At 38.2% G+C, this 21,422-nt stretch overlaps 1 protein-coding gene across 1 annotated transcript in view; it reads left to right on the top strand.

The window, feature by feature from the left end:
• Window positions 1-636: 636 nt before the first annotated feature.
• The window catches only part of LOC131044712 (putative pentatricopeptide repeat-containing protein At5g59900), an 80,022-nt gene continuing 59,236 nt past the window's right edge, over window positions 637-21,422 (top strand). The window contains exon 1 of the mRNA XM_057978102.2: window positions 637-3,595. Coding sequence (XP_057834085.2) covers window positions 746-3,208 — 2,463 coding nt within the window. The 5' untranslated portion in view covers window positions 637-745 and the 3' untranslated portion in view covers window positions 3,209-3,595. The remainder of the gene's footprint in view (window positions 3,596-21,422) is intronic.

Genomic DNA, 21,422 nt, shown 5'->3' with positions numbered 1-21,422 from the left:
TAATGATAAAAGTAAATTAAGTATAATGAGTAAAAATTTGTTATTATTTAGAATTATTCCACATAGATTTAAAATATTCGTATCTATTTATTTTTAGACAATGAGAACCCAGTGTCAACCCCTTGATCAAATCAACAAGGTACATTTATGATGATGTATAAAATATTTTATATGTAATTCAAGTCATTAATTGAGTAAACAAAATTTATTTAAAAATCAATAATTTGATTTTTGCAATGACCATTTCCAACATGAACCAATAAATAAAAAGATAAATGACATTTTTTAAATTATCAAATAAAAACAAAATTACAGATTATAATTGTTAGATGCAAACTATGGAGAAATTAAAAATTAGCCCCTCCCCTAAAACACTTGCCCTAGACTCTAGGCCCTAACCAAAAACACCTTTTAAGTAAAAATATAATATGCATCAAAAATAAATTTTGCTTGAAAATCAAGACTACACTTAGCTGCTTAAAAAACAATTTATGGACAAGGTGACTTTATGGATAGTCAAATGACTAAGCAAAATTTTAGATAAGTAAATAAGAAAAATATGATAAAATCATGTATCTTTTTTTCAATAAGCAGAGAAATATGATGCATCTTTTTTTCAATAAACAGCAATAAAATTTTACATGAGCACATAAACAGCCATATGGGAACATGATTAGTTCAGAGGTTGAACGTATATCAAGGCTCTAGCCTATGTTTAAACCTCTCTTTCTCTCATACCATTACAATGGCAGCAATCTTACGGATTTCATTGCTCAAAACCCACCTTCGAGTTTCAACAATGGCGAGCCTGGGTACAAGAAGCAGGGCAAACTCTGCATACGAAGAAGATGAAGACGACCCGTTCGTAAACTCCGTCTTAGATTTGGTCAAGAGAGAAGGAAAGTGGGAAAATTCATTCAAAAGGAACGGAATTATGCAGAGACTAAGAGACAAGCATGTGGAGAAATTGCTGCTAAAGTCACAGGACAATCCAAGGCTATCCCTCAGATTTTTCAACTGGTTAGGGTTACACGAGGGCTTTGATCACAATATTGAATCTTATTGCATTCTTGTTCACATTTTAAGTAGGGCTAATTTAGAGTGGCCTGCTTCTTCTGTTATCCAGAGTTTGATACATGATCACCGGAGTTCCACACCCGCAGAAATATTTGAAACCTTAGTCAAAACATCTCATTTATTTAAACTTTCTTCTTCGTGTTCGGCATTTGATTTGTTGATTCAGACTTATCTTCAGGCATTGAAGATTTTGGAAGCTGTTGAGGTGTTTCATAAATTACACAATTGCTTGAATGCAATACCTACATTGCGGTCTTGTCATGGGATTTTGAACGGGCTGGTGAAGATTAATAAGATAGGCACTGCTCGGGAGATTTATGGGCTTATGCTTCAGGGTGGGGTTTGTCCAGATGCATATATTTATATTACCATGATTCATGCTTACTGCAAGCAAGGGAAATTGGATGATGCAAAGGCTCTTTTAAAGGAGATGGGGAGTAGGGGTTTTGTTTGTAGTAATGTTGTTTACAGTATGATGATTGATAAGTTTTGCAAGTGGGGAAAATTAAGAGAGGCCTTTACTTTGTGGGAGGAAATGGTAAAGAAAGGTGTAGTGCCTACTGTTTTTACTTATGGTGCCTTGATTCATGGATGCTGCAAGGCTGGACAACTAGAGGACGCCAACATATTGTTTCGAGAAATGTTAGGCAAAGGTTTGCGACCAAATGCTATCGTATACACTGTCTTAATAAGTGGGCATTGTAGGAAAGGGAATATAGAGGAGGCTTTTACGCTCCGGGATGAAATGCTGGAGAGAGGGCTCGTGCTAGATACCTTTTGTTACACTGCAATAATTGGCGGTCTTTGTCGTGCGAACAAGATGGATGAAGCAAGAGGCGTTTTGAAAGAGATGCAAGATCGAGGCGTGCTGCCAAATTTGGTCACCTATAATGTCATGATTGATGGGTATTGCAGGGAGGGGAATATAGAGAAAGCTGTTCAGGTCCTTGAAGAACTGAAGGATAAGGGTCTTATTCCAGATGCTTATACATATAGCATACTCATCGCTGGCATGTGTAAAGAAAGCAAGATGCAGGAAGCGAGAGAGCTAATCGAAATTATGTTTGCCAAGGATATACCACCCGATGTTATTTCATACAATTCAATTCTTAGAGGATACTGTGATCAAGGAAATATGAAGGATGCTTTCCTTATACGTGATGAGATGCTAGAGAAAGGAATCATGCTGGATGTTGCATCCTACACTGTTCTTATTCATGGTTTGTGTAAGATGGGTGAAATGCAGAGCTCACATGCACTTTTAGATGAAATGTTGCAGAGGGGATTGATACCAGATGAGGTTACATACACCACACTCATTGATGGATACTGTAAGAAAGGAGACAGCTCAGAAGCACTTAAATTGCTTTCTCAGATGGTTGAAAAAGGTTGTAAGCCAAATGTTGTGACGTTCACTTCCCTTATTAGTGGCATGTGCAAGGCAGGAAAAATGAAAGAAGCTGGCATGCTTTTTGAAGAAATGCTGCACAAGGATTTAGTACCGAATGAGTTGGCTTACAGTGCCTTGATCAATGGATATGCCAATGCAGGAAACACTGAGGATGCTATCAGAGTCCATGATGAAATGGTGAAGACAGGTGTTGAACCTAATGTTGTCATATACAATGCATTGATAAAGTGTTTCTGTAAATCTGGAAGGATGGTAGAAGCTATTGGACAACTTGAACAGATGCTGAGTAATGGTTTGTTACCTGATTCTGTTACTTACACCACTATTATTGATGGCTACTGCAAGAAGGGTAATTTGGTGGAAGCTCTCAAATTGTGGAATGAAATGCTGCACAAGGGTGTAATTCCTGATGTTGTTACTTATAATGCTCTGTTATATGGATATTGCATCAAAGAGAGCTTAGTGGAGGCTGTTAAACTTCTGGAAGAGATGGTTAACAAAGGCATTTTTCCAAATGTGACTACTTACAACACACTTATTCATGGTTTCTGTAGGGCAGGTCAGATGCAAGAAGTAAATAATCTGTTGGGTGAAATGGTGGGAAGAGGTTTGGAACCAGACCATATCACTTACTCTACGGTAATCAATGGTCACCGAAAAGATGGTAATATCCATGAAGCTAATAAGATTCGAAACAAAATGTTAGAAAGGGTACAATAATGCAAATGAAAGCACTAAAGCCGTTTGTAACCAGATTACGTTTCTTACTGTGGTTGTTGCAAAGCTCCAACGTGTTGATGCTTGCAAGGGTTGAAGGGGATGACCGAATGCATGTGGAAACAGAAAGTATGCAATATGGCGAGTCCAATGAAATGAGTGCCACATTATTTAGTTTATACCGGGGTTGTTTCTGGAGCTCTTGAAAACGGGAGAGTACTGTATGGTTATTAAGCACATTCATTTGATCTGTTAGCTCTAGCAAATATACATGTCACTCATTACAGTGCCTTTCCAGAATAAAATTTGCTGGGCATTACATCAAAGAATGCCACTGCTACTCGTGAAGGTTCATGACTTGGCATATTTACCGATGCTTGGAGTTTCAAGGTTGGTATTATCACAGTGAAATTCCATTAACAGTTTTCTTGTTCCTTTTTCACTGCGGGCTTCATGTTTCATAAGTCTTGCAATGTAATGAGAGAATTTTTTGATAACCTAAAGAAGCACCATAAAGATAAGAAGGTAGATCGAATAACTCGGTTACTTTTGAAATTAGTCATCTTTTCTCATTATATGAAACATAGTTATGGGTTCTGTGGTGCTGTAGCTGGAATGGGTCAGAAAGATCCGACGGACTCATGGCAGCATAGATAACAATCACAAACAGAAAACAAAAAAACAAACAAACAAACAATATGACAATAAGAAGCAAACACGGAGTTGATTTGGATCTTCAGATTTCAATTTCAAAGCCAATAGATTAAGCCTCAACACAAAAGGTGGTCTCTATGGTCTACAACGAGACTATCTCCTAGCCTAGGTCTACAATGATACTGGTGTGTCATGCCCCGGATCATATCATAATGACCTTAATATAATAATAATATTCATTAACATATCAATGTAATCAGAAATAAATAAAGTAATAAATGAATTCAGGAATATATATAAATATATATAAATTTAATTAATGTTGCTCAGAAAATTGTCTTATTGATAAGACTTCACAATTTTCTTATGTGAAGCCTACAGTTACCATATTCAATGGGCCAAAGCCTTTCATAATATTGACGCGATAATAAATCAAAGATAAATTTGGGTTTTAGAGTTATTATTATGCTCAATTTCCTTAGCCATGGATGCCATGGATATTCTGTGTTGGGCAATTGAGGTAGTCATCTGGTTGATCAGTGAGAAATTTCTAGTCCGTGTATTGTTTCCGTCCCTAGCATGAGTTTACCAGTATCTGAGGCGAGGAATATAGAGCAGACTTGAGGCTGCCATTACTGCGTGAGAATACCAAGTGCAACTTGTGGGCATCTGAGTTTTCATCATTATGTACCTAAAACCGGGTGCAAAGCTATAGGAAAAGCGCAGATTATAACATGGGTGCTATTACTGGTAACAAACCAAACAATTAAAGGCAGAGATGATATCATTGTTTTAAGGCAGCAAATATGATTAACAAGAAGTAGCGGATCATTTGCAATTAATCGGCAAACTTGTAGTCTTAACAAATAATTAAACAAAGTGATTTCTAAGGGACATCTTGAATGAAGAGTGAAGTGATTAGTAGAAGAGGCAGTGATTAACTTGGAGAAGACACCTCATTTGGGCAAGAGGTAAGGGAGGTGTCTATTCATCCCCCTTGAAGGCAATATAAGGAAGAACATCAGTTAGAGGAAAAGGGGATCATCGAAGAAGTAGAATCACTGAGTTTTCAATCTAATAAGAGTTGCAGACTCAGAAGATATATATTAAACAGCAGTTACATATTTATCAAATATTGTGGTATGAAGTAGAATCCATAGCAATATAATTTGGTTAATTTGTTATTTGTCTTTCGTTTGACAGGAAGCTGGAATGTATGCAGATTCTGTTGCTTCTAATGTATAATAAATAATGAGTAGGAATGTATGCAAAAGTAATGATGATGAACATTCCTTTAAAGCTTCAGCCAATCTGCCATCCCATTATGGAGGGGAGATATGTGCATATAAGGAATGGAAGTAGCATAAGGATCGATTTGAGTTGGGTAACCTGTTGACGTGTATTTTGTACACTATCAAACACAGAATAAAATACCTAAAGGTACCTTATCCTCTCTTGAATAAAGCCTCTGATTGCTGAAGATATCGCGAAAAAGGATCAATCAGGATGACTCCAAGGTTCTTGTATGTAGGGTCTCTACATGTGGATAAGCTCTTTGTGGTATGATGTGATTTGCTGGAATCACAAGGGGACTTACATTTGATGCCTGAACTTCTGATTTGCTTTGAATATTGCTGGAACACAGGATTTTCACTAGCTTTGACTTGAAAAAAAAGGAAAAAAGATAAATAAAAATTAAATAAAAGGAGAGGCCGACTTGATAAAAAACATTACATAATACCCCAAGCGCTCCCATTTAATTTTTTAATTTAATAATAATTAATTTTAAATGCCTTCATAATTAAAAAAATTCGATTTTTAGGCTCAAAATTAATTATTAAATACCATGCGCACTTATTAAATGTCAATTTAATTTTTAAAATATCCTGGAGTTCTAGCGAAATTGGCATGTAATTTGAAGGATATTTGGCACCCAAGCATGGAAAATAATGGCTATTAACAAGATCGCTCTGGTCCCTTGGAGAGGGACAGGAGCGATTATACCTTTTGGACCTCACACTTCTTGTTTTTTTACGTCCAAGACCTCATTTTTGACGTCCAAGATGGCATTTTTACTTAGAATTTCGAGTTCAATTTATTCGATCTTTGAAATGAGTGCACTTTAAAGCATTTTCGCCCTGGTCCCTTGGTGAGGGACAGGAGCGATTTCATCTTTTGTCCTTGGTCTTTGCAATCTCGTACCCTCTTGAAGCACTTTAAATATCATTTTGACCTTGTGTCTTGACTTGGACTCATCCAAATTTGGAGGGGAAGACTTGACAATGTATATTTCGCCTTGGTCCCTTGGAGAGGGACAGGAGCGATTTTGCATTCATAAGCTCACTTGTGTTTTGCTAGCTTCCAAAATTATCTTCAACGGATTGATCGCGTCTTCCTTCACCCACCTCAAATGTAAAACTTGTTTTTCTCTTGCCCGAATCTTGTCTTGAGGGAAAATCGCTCTGGTCCCTTGGAGAGGGACAGGAGCGCCCTAGCCAGTCACCTTGGTCCCTTGGAGAGGGACAAGGGCGAACTTGTTACTTAGGCCGGTTTTCTTCATTGTGGCGTACTTAAGTTATATTCAACGGGCAAAACATACTTCCCTTGACCTCCTCAAATCGCGAAACCACTTAAATCTTGCAAGGATAATGCGAAATTGGAATTCAAGCTCCGGTCCTTCAGTGGGGGACAGGAGCGATTTTTGCTCTCAGGGCCAAATCTTTTTACTTTTCACTTCAAATTTCCTTCGCTGAGGAAAATATCATCTCTTTACACGCCATGAATAAAAGTTCGAGTCCAAACAAGGTCTAAAAATGTCTATATGAATAAAATCGCTCTGGTCCCTTGGTGAGGGACAGGAGCGAATTTACCTTTCTAGACAAATACTCCATCATTTCATCGTCCTTAATCAAGTCTGGATGCTCTATCACGTTCATTTTGTCCTCCATCATGCCTTTGATGTCTCAATTTGTCCAAACAAGGTCAGGAATGACTCCACAGGAGCGCTTTTCTCTCTGGACCCTTGGTGAGGGACAGGAGCGATTCGCCTTGGACCCTTGGAGAGGGACAGGAGCGCTTTTCGCTCTGGATCCTCAGTGAAGGACAGGAGCGAAATTTGACTTTTTGAACTCTCTATCAGGATAATTTTTATGGAATATAACATTTAAGTATAAGACTTATACTTTAAGTTATATTCCATATATACTTTCAGGATGTTTGAGAGTGGTTTTAGACCTCCAGGATTTATATTGCAAAATCTAGTTTTTTGAGGTTTTTCAGTTTCCAGACTTAGCCAAATTTCAGGATCAGGACTTTCAGACTTAGCCAAATTTTCAGGATCAGGACTTTCAGACTAGCAGGACCTGCTATCCTATTGATCTCCCCGACAGCACTCAAAATGCAAAGGCTAACTAACAAAACCCTAAAAGACCTAGAAAACAAACCCTAAAAAGCAAAAAGCAAGGGTCCCCATTTGCAATGGGGCGATGTGTGAAAACGTCACAACATCTAGCGCCACCTTGAATAAATGTTCCTGAAACATTTCAGAGATAAAGACTCAATCGACACCTAGAATCTCCGGAAAATTCAACCTAGCTCATCAGGAGATTAGAAAATGTACTCAAAGTGGAAGGAAAATCCTTAACCAAATCCAGACACTTAGTCTTTGATTACCCAAGTGTGTGCAAGTGTATTCATTCCACTCGACAAGACAATTATAACCTTCAGGTTCCCCTGTGATTAGCTACGTAGTTTATCTGAACTTCAAAAGCATCCTGGATAGAGCCTCGCTGCCAGTCAGACGTCTATAGTCCCGACGAGGTTATCGCCGCAAGCTCACGAACATTGCTCCATTGCCAGCCAGGCGTCTATAGCCTCGATGGAGTTACTCGCATATTCCCCTTAGCCAATTTTGATATTTCATTTCATTTCATTTTTTTTTTTTTTTGATATTGCTTTTTCACTCCGTCAATTCCTTTGGCTCGTAAGCAATAAAGCTTACTAGGGTTTGAGGATTGCGGTGGCGCTGAAGCCAGATTTTAGATTTTTCAAAAGTCTGGAAATTTGCCTTCAAATACCTTCAAAACATCTGGAATTTATCCTCCAATCTAGCAAGAAATACGCCTCTCCAATAGCCTTCAAGATGAATTTCGCCTTCCTTAGTCTCCACACTTGGTAGAAATTCGCTCCACACAAGCTAGATTTTGCACCTTGTGTGGAGACTAAGGAAGGCGAAATTCATCTTGAAGGCTATTGGAGAGGCGTATTTCTTGCTAGATTGGAGGATAAATTCCAGATGTTTTGAAGGTATTTGAAGGCGAATTTCCAGACTTTTGAAGAGGAAGGTGGAGTTCTTTTCCAAGCTAAAGGAGGTGCATTTTATCCAAGGGAGAGCTTTGATCTACACTTTGCCTAGCCAAAATTCATCTATTTTTTAGAGTTAATTCTCAAGAAGAGGTATGGCAAAATCATCTTGACACCCTTATTCAAGGTTTGATTTTTTTAAGCATTTTTTGGAAAAATCTAAGTATTGCGTAGTTAATTAGGAAATGATAATTCAAAGATTTATCATAAAGTTTCCTAATTAAAATCTTGAGTCTTCCTTTTAAAGTTTAATTTTTAGATTTCAAGATATATTACTAATTTTGAAATGTTGTGTAGGTATCAAGATGGCGACTCCCAAGCTCGAAGGATCTACAAGTCGAAAGGCTCTCATCAAGGAAAATCAAGCCAAATCAAGGACGGTCTCATCAAGGACGATCAAGCAAGGACAAGGGCGACCTCCTCCAGCCTAGCATCGACAAGGACGGCCTTCTTTGGACTAACGTCATCAAGGGCGACTTCTCCAATCCAGTATTCCAAGGCGAGGTACATCAATCATCCTGCACATCAAGGACACAAGAAGTTAGAACAAGGGTTCGTTGAAGAAGCAGATAGTTCCAGATGAATTAATTAAAGCTAAGCTTCTCAACAACACCAAGTTGAATATTTACCAAGTTACAAGTGTCAGACGAGGTGGCATCCTAGTCATCACTTCTCCAATCAGTGTGGCCCACCTCAGCATTTCCAGATTCAATGTACCTAACTCATGGAAGGTGGCACAAACTCCGATGTACCTACCCCGGCTATCCATTGGTCGATTTTTCCAGAGAGGACATGTGTCCAAGCAATACAATTATTTCATTGGTCGAGCATTAAATGTTATGTAATGGTTGTAACAAACCCTAATTAGGGTTTTCATTGTTGAATCTTGGCCATTGATCACGAATTGATCTAAGCCATCGAATTGTATTGAGGGCACTATATAAGCCCTGGCATTTCATTTGTAAAGGAAATTAGAATTAGAGAGAGTTAGAAGATAGTTGGAAGAGTTAGAATATAGTTGATAGAATAGCAATTAGAGTAGAGTAGAGAGAGAAGGCAAAGATTGTCGCCAAGATGTTGTTGTAAAAGACTTGTAACTTCATTGAAGAAATGGTGAAATTTATGGGTCGATTTGACAATTTGCATGGTCTTTATACTTCTCATATTTGATTTCATGTTATTAGATGAGTGGAAGAAATGTGCTTGATTGATGGTGAAATTTGTATATCCATACTACTAGCAGTTTGTTGATTGCAGACTTGCCTTGCGTAGTCAACTGGAATCATTCAGCTTAAGCTTAACTTCAATTGTCGCTTCTTCATCGATATGCATCAACCTGATGGTGTCTATGCCTGTAGTGATGATTTGAACATCATAAAGCTTTCCTTCGAAGATCGCACTAACCTTGTGGAGATGGTCCTGGGATGTCAAAACAAGACTTAGTTAGAATTTCATCAAAGATCATTCATTGCTTTTACATTCTTAGTGTTAGGATTAGATCCTTTCCTCGCCCTCATCTTTTTTCCTTTTTTTTCAAGTCAAAGCTAGTGAAAATCCTGTGTTCCAGCAATATTCAAAGCAAATCAGAAGTTCAGGCATCAAATGTAAGTCCCCTTGTGATTCTAGCAAATCACATCATACCACAAAGAGCTTATCCACATGTAGAGACCCTACATACAAGAACCTTGGAGTCATCCTGATTGATCCTTTTTCGCGATATCTTCAACAATCAGAGGCTTTATTCAAGAGAGGATAAGGTACCTTTAGGTATTTTATTCTGTGTTTGATAGTGTACAAAATACACGTCAACATAACCCCGGGTGGGGCTGGGAGGTCGAATGATAGGTGTCATTCCGTGCTCTTGGGCTTGATTGACAGGCTCGGGGCACCTTATATGATCTCCCATGGTGCTTCATAGTTCATATTGTGGATAGGTTATTGGATAGAGCTCGAAGGGAATCCACATGCTCACTATGTAAACTACAATGATGATTAAGATAATGTTGCTAACCCTAGTAGGAAAGATTGATCTTATATCTAACATGATTGAGGGGTCTCAATCAGGATTTAATTGGTAAAGTTATTCCTCTAACCATCTTACATTTCTTATTTGAATGGAAATCATCTTACATTTCTTATTTGAATGGAATTTGTGGTTTTAGCCTATTGGGCATTTACAAAAGGGAACATTACATGGTGAATCGAATCGATACTGGTGAGGAATATTGGCCGGTGAATCGAAGAAGAACGTCGATATTGGCAAAGATCCTTCAATTGGAATACTCGCTTCATGTTCTAGCTCGAGATGATGGATGGGAAATGTGGGGTGAATAGTTCAGGATAGGGAAAATTCTTTTCTGGAGCTTGGAGGGGTCAGTCCTATTACAGTCAAACAAGAAATGATAGCAAGTCACAATGGACTCATAATGGATCTGGAAAACAATTTCCAGTTTCAGCAACTTAGGTCCACAATACATACAAACACTGCTTACTTCTGTCTCCTATCCTCAGCACCACAGATGCTCTGCTCGATACTTTGTCTCCCATACCCAAGTAGATTAATATGCAGACAACAAAAGATCCCATTTGCAGACACTCATGAAGACAGCTCTTCAAGTGCTGGAAGATGTCCTCTAATGGTTACATTTGCAATGTAATCTTCATATAGGTATGTTTCACCAACTTTCAACTGTTTGGAAACTTCTAAATCCTGCCTGGATAAGTTCTGATGTCATTGGAAATTCCAATCAAACCATGGGCCAAAACAATTGACTATCTTCGATCCAACAATGACAGCTCCTCTTGGAATCAATCAACCCCGTCAGTTACCTGCAAACAAATTTATACAAGTAAAACAAAACAATATTCTGTTGTTTGATGTTGATTGCGTGTGAACCTTGACATGCTTCTGTATTAGACACCCTAGGTACAAAAAGGCAAGCTCCTAGAACTGAATTGTCTATTTGCACAAATGAGCAAATACTTATTCAATAATCATTCATCATCTGTAGATCTCCTTTTTTCCATCTCATGAAATACTTTTTATAATTTCTATTTTTGGTCTTATTCACAACTTTCTGTAATATTTTATCAATTTTATCCCTACTTTGCTTTCAAATTTGATCAATACAATCAATAATGTGTACTAAATCGTCAGTCTGTAGCAACTTTATTGTCACTTGTGTATGGGTGCAGATCAATAGCATTTACGATGTGTGAAGTGTCTATCTCTGGTGGAAGACCAACCTTATACACATTATCAGAGAATTTTCACAAATTTTATAATGTCCAATTTTTTAATATTTTTTCAATTTATTATATGTCCCCTTCAAAAGCCTCTCCTCTTGCATAAATACTATAATGAAATCACTGGTTGCAAATGATTCCACTCTTCTTTTTTCCATCAACCTTTCACTTGTATTTTAAATTACTCTTTTTGAATCTGCTTTTTGATTTTTTCATGCAGTTGTTGCATATATATTTTGAAGTTTTTGTCCTTCACATTTTTTTAACAGTTTTTTTGTTAGCAACTATAAGAGCTGTTGATCAATCCAATGCTAGCCCAAGGATCATCTGCAACTAAAGCAACCTTCCACACAAGAGAGAAACAATGGAAACAATACGAAGATGCAGAATTCATTAGATGCAAAATGAATCTGATACAATATAGATTGATATGACCCTTGTTATAAAGAAAGATGAAACCCTAGGACATACTAAAATCATGATAGAAACCCTAGGACATACTATAAGTTCATGACAAGTGTCTTAATCCTATGATATGAGACACAATGTAAATGACCTAAATAAGTTTAAGAATGCAAGTGCAAATAGGACCTTATAAGAAACTAGTTAGGTAATTGTTGATGTGTCTTTTGTACACGACCAAACACAAAATAAAATACCCAAAGGTATCCTATCCTCTCTTGAATAAAGTTCCCGAATGCTGAAGATTTCGCAGAAGGTTCAATCGGAGAAGCTCCAAGTTTCTGTTATGTAGGTTCTCTACTCGTGGATAAGCACCAGTGGTCGTTGTGTTTGCTGTTTTACAAGGGGCCTTACGTACTTTCTGGGAAAGCTTGTTCTTGCAACTACTTTTCAATGAGGAAACTGAATTCTCCTAAGACTAATTGATGTTTCAAAAAAGGTCAAAAGATAATGGCTTTAAGGAGGCGATACTAAACTAATCCTAAGAATGACTAAATGAGTACTGGTCTTAGCAAAACTCTACCAATTTCAGTATTGCTAAAAGATTACACCTCTACTGGAATTGGTGCGATCTTCTAAAGGGATTCAATGATTTTCAAATCATCAATGGGATAGATACTATCACTAAGATACATATCAACATCTCCAATAATGATTGAACTCTTAAGCAATCTTAATATCTCCAGTTGACCACACAAGGCGTGCTTACAATCAGTAAGGAGCTAGTGGTTTGGACTATGAGTTTTACCAAAGATCAAACACAACATTTGTCCTTCAATCTAAATTCTAAAACTTAAGTACGATCTCTACTAAGAGTGATTCATGAAGATAGCCACAAGGATTGCAATAAAACACCATAACTTCAATATTTCATTGATCTCATAGCAAAATAAAACAACAATTGTTTAACTTTCTCTCTTCACTACTTCTTTCTCTGCTGCTAACAATTTTAATCTTATTTCTCTTTTCTCTGACTCTAACTCTCTAAAATGAATTGAGTGAGGGCTTATATAGCACTCTCAAATACAATGAACAACCTGGATCTAAAGAAGATCAAAGGCTGAGATTTTGACACCTAAACCTTAATTAGGGTTTATTACAAAAAGAACCCCATTAAGATAAACATTATCAATCCATAGCCAATAGAAATTGGCACAAATAACGAGGAAACATAGCCCAATGGGAATAAAGTTGCTACATCATTTTACAACAACTTCTCATCTAGAATTTTGTTCCCTTTTCTATGCTCTTTTCTGGCATATTCAATGAATCTGGACGTAATCCCCTCAATCTCAGCAATGGGAATCTCATGCAGGTTCTTTATTCGCTCTTCCAGGTGAAGGATTTGATCAAAAGCTGCGAGAAGAGTCATCTCCCATCCAGGCTCTAGCTCTTTTGTCTTTTCGATCAAGAACATAGTAGCATACATTTGATCTCGCTGCTTTTCTGTGACCATGTTCTCCTCTTTGCAAAAAATAATATTGATCCTGTTTTCCAATTCTTGGATATCCACATCTGTTTCAATCTCTATCCTTCTATCAAGGATTATACATAATACATCAAACACCTTGTCTTGAATAGGGTGGATAGTGCCTTCAACTTGGTTGCATTTGGTATTGATGTCTTCGAAAAGAACTTCCTTCATTTGGAGCAAAGTTGACCATTGCAGAAGGCTATGGGTTCCTCCATCCATTATCTTCTCTTGTGCTAAAACCTGCCTTGACGTCTTTCTTATCACTTGCAAGACCGAGATGACAATGTCTCTAGTGTGAGTGAATGCATCCACAGTTATCAATAGATTATGAATGATTTCAAGGACTTGGATAGTCCGATGAACTGTCTTCATCATTCTTGTTACGAATTCAATGGCTACCTTGTAAGATTCATCAATCCATGAACTCATGAGTTGGGCTAAGTTCTTCATCCTTTCTGCCTCATTTATTGATTCAGGAGGAAGTGCATGCAAAGGTGATACTGCTAGATTCTGTCGCCTTAATGGTTGATTAAGGTGGCTAAATAATTCCTCCAAGCACTAACCTCCCTTTCTAGTTTCTTATTCTTTTCCATTTCCTCTTTGAGTTTGTCATTAAGTGCTCTCACTAAATCAGTTGCTTCTTCCATGGCCTGCTCGGAGGTAAGTGGACCAAGATCAAATGTCTCTAGATCATATTCCTCTGCCATAATCTCATCCTCATATTTGTCCACTACTGGTGTGGCTACCTGTATCTTCCTGGATCCTGCATCATCTCTAATTACCTTTGACATCTTTGTAGCCTTCTTCTTTTCGATCTCTTCTTGGGAATTTCCTATGAGACTTTCCAAATCGAATACTTGTTCTTCCTCTTCAACCACAACTACCCTCGTCAGTCTTTCTTTCAGCCAATCTGGAATGGAAGACTTTCTTTCCCTTACCTGTATTTCCTTAGGCAGAGGTCTATCGTCTCTGAAAGGAGACGTTGCTTCATCATCGTTCTTTTCTTCTTGTTGTACATTAGCACCAACCTGGAAAGATTGACTTGATGAGTGCTGAGGTGTTCGTCCCTTGCCTTGTTTATCATTTTGCACCATGGATTCCATAGACTCATCAATTTCATACACTATCTGTCTTTGATCTTCTCTTTGACTTATCTCTTTTTCATGCCTAGAAGACGTACTCGGTGGACGATCAGGATTCACTTTTTGTTTCTTCTTGGAAGGTTCTCTCTTCTCAAGTCCTTCCTTTCTCTTCGATCCCTTGGAATGAGAACTGCTCTCACTCACACTTGCGTCTCCTTCTTCTGGTCTTGTTTATAGGGTGAATGTCATGGCTATATTTTGCTCCTTCAATTTTTGATGCTGTACGTCCACCCATCTGTGAGTGCAATTTAAAACAGGGTCCATCAATGCTCTTAGGTCTGCAACTTCTTGCTCATTCCAATCTATCTTCACTTCTTTGTCTTCCTTCTCATAGGACGATTGGAGATATCTACCACTGTCCCGAGCTTGATCGGCTACTCTATAAACCTTACATTTCCGGATAAGATCCAAGGGTAATCTAGAACGCATCTTTCTTTTCACCTCTACATCATCCTAGACATTCATCCAGAAGTCCTCTACTTGAAACTCATGTTTGTACTTCTTCCCAACTGTCTCTTCCATATGACCATGAGGATCAAAATTCTCTCTTGAGGCAAAGGATGTGAATGAATACAAAGATAATTCCTTTTCTGCATCTTCTGCGGCTTGAGAATTAGGACACACTTCAATTGAATTTCCCAGTAAAATAGGTACGGGGATACCATTTCCATGCTTATGTCTTGATGCTTTAGCATAAGGAGCCAACTGTCTAGTCACTTCTAGTAATATTATTCTGTCTGTAGGATACCTTGGCAACATATAGGGAGGTGAAGGACATCCATGGACCCTGATGTAGGTGAATTTTGGAAACTGAATGAACCATGCACCATGTTTCTTCACGAGCTCCTGTGCCTCGGTAGATAGTCGATGGTGAATCCCTCCTTTCAATGTCCTTGTGATATACATTGTGAAGGTGTCATTGACTAGCTTGTAGTCATTCTTTGGCGGATGATGTAGTTGAACATAAGAATCACATGCTCTTATTTCTCCGGGTTTTCTCCCAACAACTCCTTCGTGTGGTAGCCATGCATTCTCAAAACTTCTTACTAAGGAATATATGATATATGAACTTATGTGGAATGACTTAGTAGGGACTAGCCTCCTCAACTGCACGTCTAGGTTGTTGCTAATGATTCTAGCCCAATCGAGCATCCCTTTTCCTTGGACGATCACTTGAATAAAGAAGAACATCCACTTGTCGAAGAAGAAGGCCTGAGAAGCACCTATAACCCGATTGAGCATGGTTATCAAGTCTCCGAATTCTTCTTGGAAATCAATTTTGTGTGGCGTATTAGGTATCTTGTTCAAGCGAGGCCTACTCTTGAGTAACCAATTCTTATTGATGAAGTTCAGACAGGTATCAGGATCATCTTCGTAGATGGACCTAGCTCCTTCCAAGCTTTTGTAGATCATATCTCTTAGCTCCGGTAGATGAAAGGCTTCACTTATAGCTTCTTTTGAAAGATAGGCTAAGACAGTTCCATCCTCGGCTACGATCGTCCTTGAATGTGAATCATAGTGCCGGGCACATTCAATCATCAATTCAGAACATTTGACTGCGGGAGGGAAGCCTGCAGCCTTGATTATGCCACTCTCAATTATCTTCTTGGCTATGGGTGATGGCTTGCCGATGTAGGGCGCTTCTCGAAACTTCCGCATATTGAAGTTCCCCAAGTTGGTGTCTCCGATATTGCTCCTTTTGGACACGATCCTGGTCTCCAAATCATCGTTCTTTTGATCTTCTTTGATGAGAGCCTGCCGGGTAGCGGATCCACTCGCCTTGGGGGTTGTCATTTGATACCTACAAAAAGAGGCTCAAGTTAGGTTTAAGTGAAGAATTTTAACTAGGTGACTTGAGACTCATTAAAAGGTAAAACTACTAAAAATTGAGAGCTCTCAAACTAGGCATCACCTAGAAATTAAACTTGATATAGAAAACCTAGCCTTAAGCAAAAATAAAAACTTGAATTAGATCTTCAATATACTTTCAAAAATCTGATTGTACATACCTTCTCCTTGATTTCTAGCTATCAACTTGAAAAGATGGATAAAAAAAAATGAAGATTTGTGTTGGATGAAAGGTCTTTGATCTGCACTTCTGGTTCACCCTTGATGATTTAGCCTTTAATCAGCCTTCCTCAATCAGAAATTCGCCTATACCTGCTGCAATTCACTCCTCTAATTCTGCTCCTCAAATTCGCATAGGAAAGAATACAAATGAATGAATGATGCTTCACAAATCTCTTCCGCTTTATATGGCGATTTCTCCATTTTGCCAATAGGCCGACTTGCATAAATAAAATAAAATAAAATGAAATCACCTCCAAGCTGGCCGACTTAGCTAAAAAAGATATAATTGGGTGCCAAAGAATAGAGTTTTTTCTTTTTTTAATTAATTTCAAAGCTCAAAGGTCAATTTAGCCAATTTTAACAATTGTTTAGTCAAGGCGTATTTGCTTTATTTATCAAACATAAGGCTTAATGAGCGACTTAAGATAAGAAAAATGTGCCTTGAAGAAATTCGCTTGTGGATTCTTTAAAGAGACAAGGTAAACCTAGAAGATGTTAGAGTTTCTTCAAAATTTGATGAAGGCACACCTATTCTTCATAGTCAATAGAATGTTCATGGTGTGAGAAAGGCTTAAACCACCCCAAGGAGGCTTGCTTGAACATCTCACCTAGGTCCATTTACTTCATCTTTCAATACCTTCACAATCTTGATTTTTCACTATTCCATGCTCTTGTCATCATGACCTTGCAACTTGCCTTTGCCTAGCTCAAACAAGGTGAAAAATAGGTATATCAAAGGATTTCGCCCTGGACCCTTTAAAAGGGTCAGGAGCAAAATTCATCCCTTAGCTCAAAATCCTCACTTCTTGCACCCACAACTTACTCAAATGCATGCTTGTGGCAATCTTCAAGTCTAATCCACCTTGATCACTGTCCCGGCTTAACACAAACTTGAAGGAAACATGATATTTTGTGAATTTCACTCTGGACCCTTTGGAAGGGTCAGGAGCGAAATTCAAGTTTTAGGCTTGATCCTTCATTTCCTTTACTTCAATTCATCTTGCAAGGCTAAATAACATCATTCCATCCTCAACCATGCCCTAGGAATCAAAGTCTTGACTTCATACAAGGAGAAAATAGTTGATTTGAAGAATTTCGCTCTAGACCCTTTGGAAGGGTTAGGAGCGAAATTCATTCCTTGCTTGTCTTCTCTTACTTAGCTCCATTCTTTTCACTTTGTTTCCCCTTGACTCCCTCATTTGGATCCATTTCTCAACCTGACAACATTTGCTTAATCCCCAAAAGGCCTGAGAGGGAAAATTTGCTCAAAATCATGGCCAGGGATAGGACCTATCTAGGATTTTGCTCTGGACCCTTTGGAAGGATCAGGAGCGAAATCCTTGTCCTAGTCTAAAATCTACATCTCTGGTGGCCAAAATCCATTCAAGGGCAATCCTAAGGGCTTATCTCACCTTGGTCTAGGCTTGGCTTGGCACAAATTTTGGAGGATAGGATGGGTTTTAGGATTTTCGCTCTGGACCCTTTGGAAGGGTCAGGAGCGAAAATCTTGTTTTGAGCTTATTTCTTCATTCTTTCAACCTCAATCAACTTCAAGAGGCAAGGACACACCTTCTCACTTCCATCCATGCCATAGAAACCAAAAGTTTGACTTGATTTGCAAGGGAAATAGGTGATCTTAGGAATTTCGCTATGGATCCTTTGGAAGGGTCAAGAGCGAAATTCTTGGTTTTGCTCAGTTCCTTCAAATTCATTGATTACTAGCAACTCAAAGTCATTCCTAAGGACATCCCCAATCTCAATTCATCTTGATCCACACTTGTCTTGGCGTAAAATTGAGAGAAAAGAGAGGTTTTGGGGAATTTCGTCCTGGACCCTTTGGAAAGGTCAGGAGCGAAATTCCCATTCTAGGCTTGATATTTCATCTTTTCAACTCCAATCTTCTCTGGAAGGCAAAATACATCACTCTCCTTGCATCCACGCCATAAGAACCAAGGTCTTTGTAATGTCCCCTACCTGATCTATTTAAATATACTAAAATTGATAGATTTTCTTCAATAAGTTATTAACAAGTGCTTGTCTATTTTCCTCATTAGCTGATTAATTTCATTATTCATAGTTCTTAATATAGATATCAAACCTTGCTACTACTTCAGTTTTAAGGGAGAAGGGTTTACATATGTTACCAAAGTGCTTAGAGACCAACTACAATAGGTTCCCTCAAAGTTTACAGATCCAAGCCCTTACCTATCTTGGGTCTATACCCTCAAGGCTTATGGGTTGCTGATCCTCACCCTATCTTGGGACTTAACCTATTGCTTGGATTTAGACTGCCCCTCTTTGGAACATCTCAATCCCATCTTCTTAAATACGGAAAGTAATAACATGATTTAGACTATAAGTATATATATTTCTTATGTATTATGAATATATATATGAAATTAAGTATGACTGTCATACATATTGCAGTCCATATTAGCATTACTATTAATTCTGCATAAGAATATTATTGGGCTTCATATATTAAGCATACTTATTAAGCACATCCCCATGCATACCACCAAGAACACAAATGTTACTGCCTGTAACTTGATAACAATTCTGATCTAATCTGATCAATGGTGATCTTACTAGATGCTTTCGATTCCTTTCCCTTATATCTCTCAATGTGAGGGAGAGGTCACACCTCTTCATCATGTATACCCTTTGGCAAGAGATACACCCTTTCACCATTAGCACCCTTTGAAAGAGTGCAACTCTTCATTATTTCTGCCCTTTGAAAGGGATACAACCTCTCATAATCAGATCTGCACTTATCATTTAAATCAGATCTGCACTTCTCATTTCCAAATTATTCCCCCCTCTCAAATGAGGTTCTCTTCTCCCTTTTATATCTCATTGTTGAGGGAGTCACAACCTTTCCTTTCATTTCTTTTGACTTTTCATTAACTTAATTAATTTTTAATTAATCATATTTAATTATATTTAATTATTTTATTTTATATTTTAATTTTATTATTATCATTTATTATTGAATTTTATTTCAAAGTGGGGACATTACAGTCTTGACCTTATCCAAGGAGAAAATGGGTGTTTTCAAGAATTTCGCTCTGGACCCTTTGGAAGGGTCAGGAGCGAAATTCACCCTTAGGCTCAGATTTACTTTGGAATTAACTTGAATTTTCCCTAGACTCAATCCTTGGTGTATATCCTTCCACATCCTTACCAATTTGCTCAACAATTCCTGAAATCGCCTCCTGAATCTTCCCTTGGCCACTGGCTTTGCCTAATCGACTCTGACTTGATGGAAGACAAGACTTTGACATGAAAACCAACACTCCTGACCTACCCTGACTTGAGACTTTTATCTATTTTTGCACAATTTATCCATCTTCAATCTGCTGAAAGGTAAGACCCCTCTAAGATAACCCTAGGGTTCAAGACAACATATGACTTCCCAAATCCAGGCTACACTCAGCTTTGAAAGAAACCCTAGGATGAGCTCTTTGAGAGAAACCCTAATCTACCCAGCCTAGGCGACCACTAACTCACTCAAAACACCTAGCAAGTCGAGAAAAAACCTAGCTAAGGGAAAGCAAAACCCAGAAAAAAAGGGGGTCCCCATCTCGATGGGGCGATGTGTGAAATGGTCACAACAGTAATATACCATTTTCACATCAACATTCCCCCTTAAGTGCAACTTAGGGAGCATGAAAAAATATAAATATGCAAGAATGATGAATGGATGGATGGGTCTTGGCTACATGGCCATGTTAGGCATTAATATACACACAAATCGCTCACAAGTGAAGGAGGAAAACCCATGCGAAAAAAAACCTCTCCAAAAGAGAAAAGATGCAAACATCTATGTACAAGTGAAAGAAGGAAGGAGAACTCAACATGACCCCTTAAGGACTATTTTTATTGCCAATGTATCATTAATGCCCCCTATAAAGGAGAGAAAGAGGGAGACTATGTAGCCCCTTTATAATATGTAGCACCCCTATAATGTGTAATCTTCTACAATAATGGTTTTACTTGACAAAGGATGATAGTGAAGATCCATGAATGGCGAACAACATTCCTCCCCATTGGTAAAAAACTACGTTACCCCAAGTTTCCAAGACGGGGGGACGGGGGGGACGAGTTTCCGGGATGGCAAATTTTTTTGCCAAATTTGGGGACGGGGGGGGACGGCAAAGGGGACGGCTATATAAAATATAGGGAAAATTTAAAATATATAGGATGAAAACATTTTAGAATGCAAACATCGAACATACAACATTATCAATAGACTCAATACTCAATATGCACTCATAATTCAGAATTTCAATTCATTCACATTGTCAAGATGCATATCATAATAGATATTAAAGAAATAACATACATAATGGAGCCTAATCAGACTCAGAGGTTAAATTTTCACTACTTCCATCAGCGCAGTTTTCCCCTATATTTTTCAACGGGGGTTTGGGGGCAGCGCCCCCAAGTTGGGGTCAAGGGGCATCGCCCCTTGCGGGGTCAAGGGGCAGTGCCCCTTGCGCGCTCCTTGTTTTCAATATAGGTCATCCAAGTATGTTGGTCATCTCATGATGAAGTATCCATACAAGATGTTTGAGTATGAACACCTTGAGATGAATTTGTCAATTCTGGAAAGCAAGAATCCTTAGCCTCAAGATAGTGACTTGAAGATAGAGAAATGAAGCCTCTGAATCTGGATTAGGAGTTTTATAGGCCAATAATTAATGAAAATATCTATAGGAGGAGAAGGAGTATTGGGTGAAATCTTAATGTCATCACAACCATCAAGATGTGGCAAATAATCAAGCTGTTCTTCTGCATCATCATC

Source organism: Cryptomeria japonica, chromosome 3 (assembly GCF_030272615.1).
Source record: "Cryptomeria japonica chromosome 3, Sugi_1.0, whole genome shotgun sequence".
NCBI lineage: Eukaryota > Viridiplantae > Streptophyta > Pinopsida > Cupressales > Cupressaceae > Cryptomeria > Cryptomeria japonica.
Note: the sequence above shows the minus strand (reverse complement) of the source record. Positions and strands in the feature narration are given on the sequence as shown.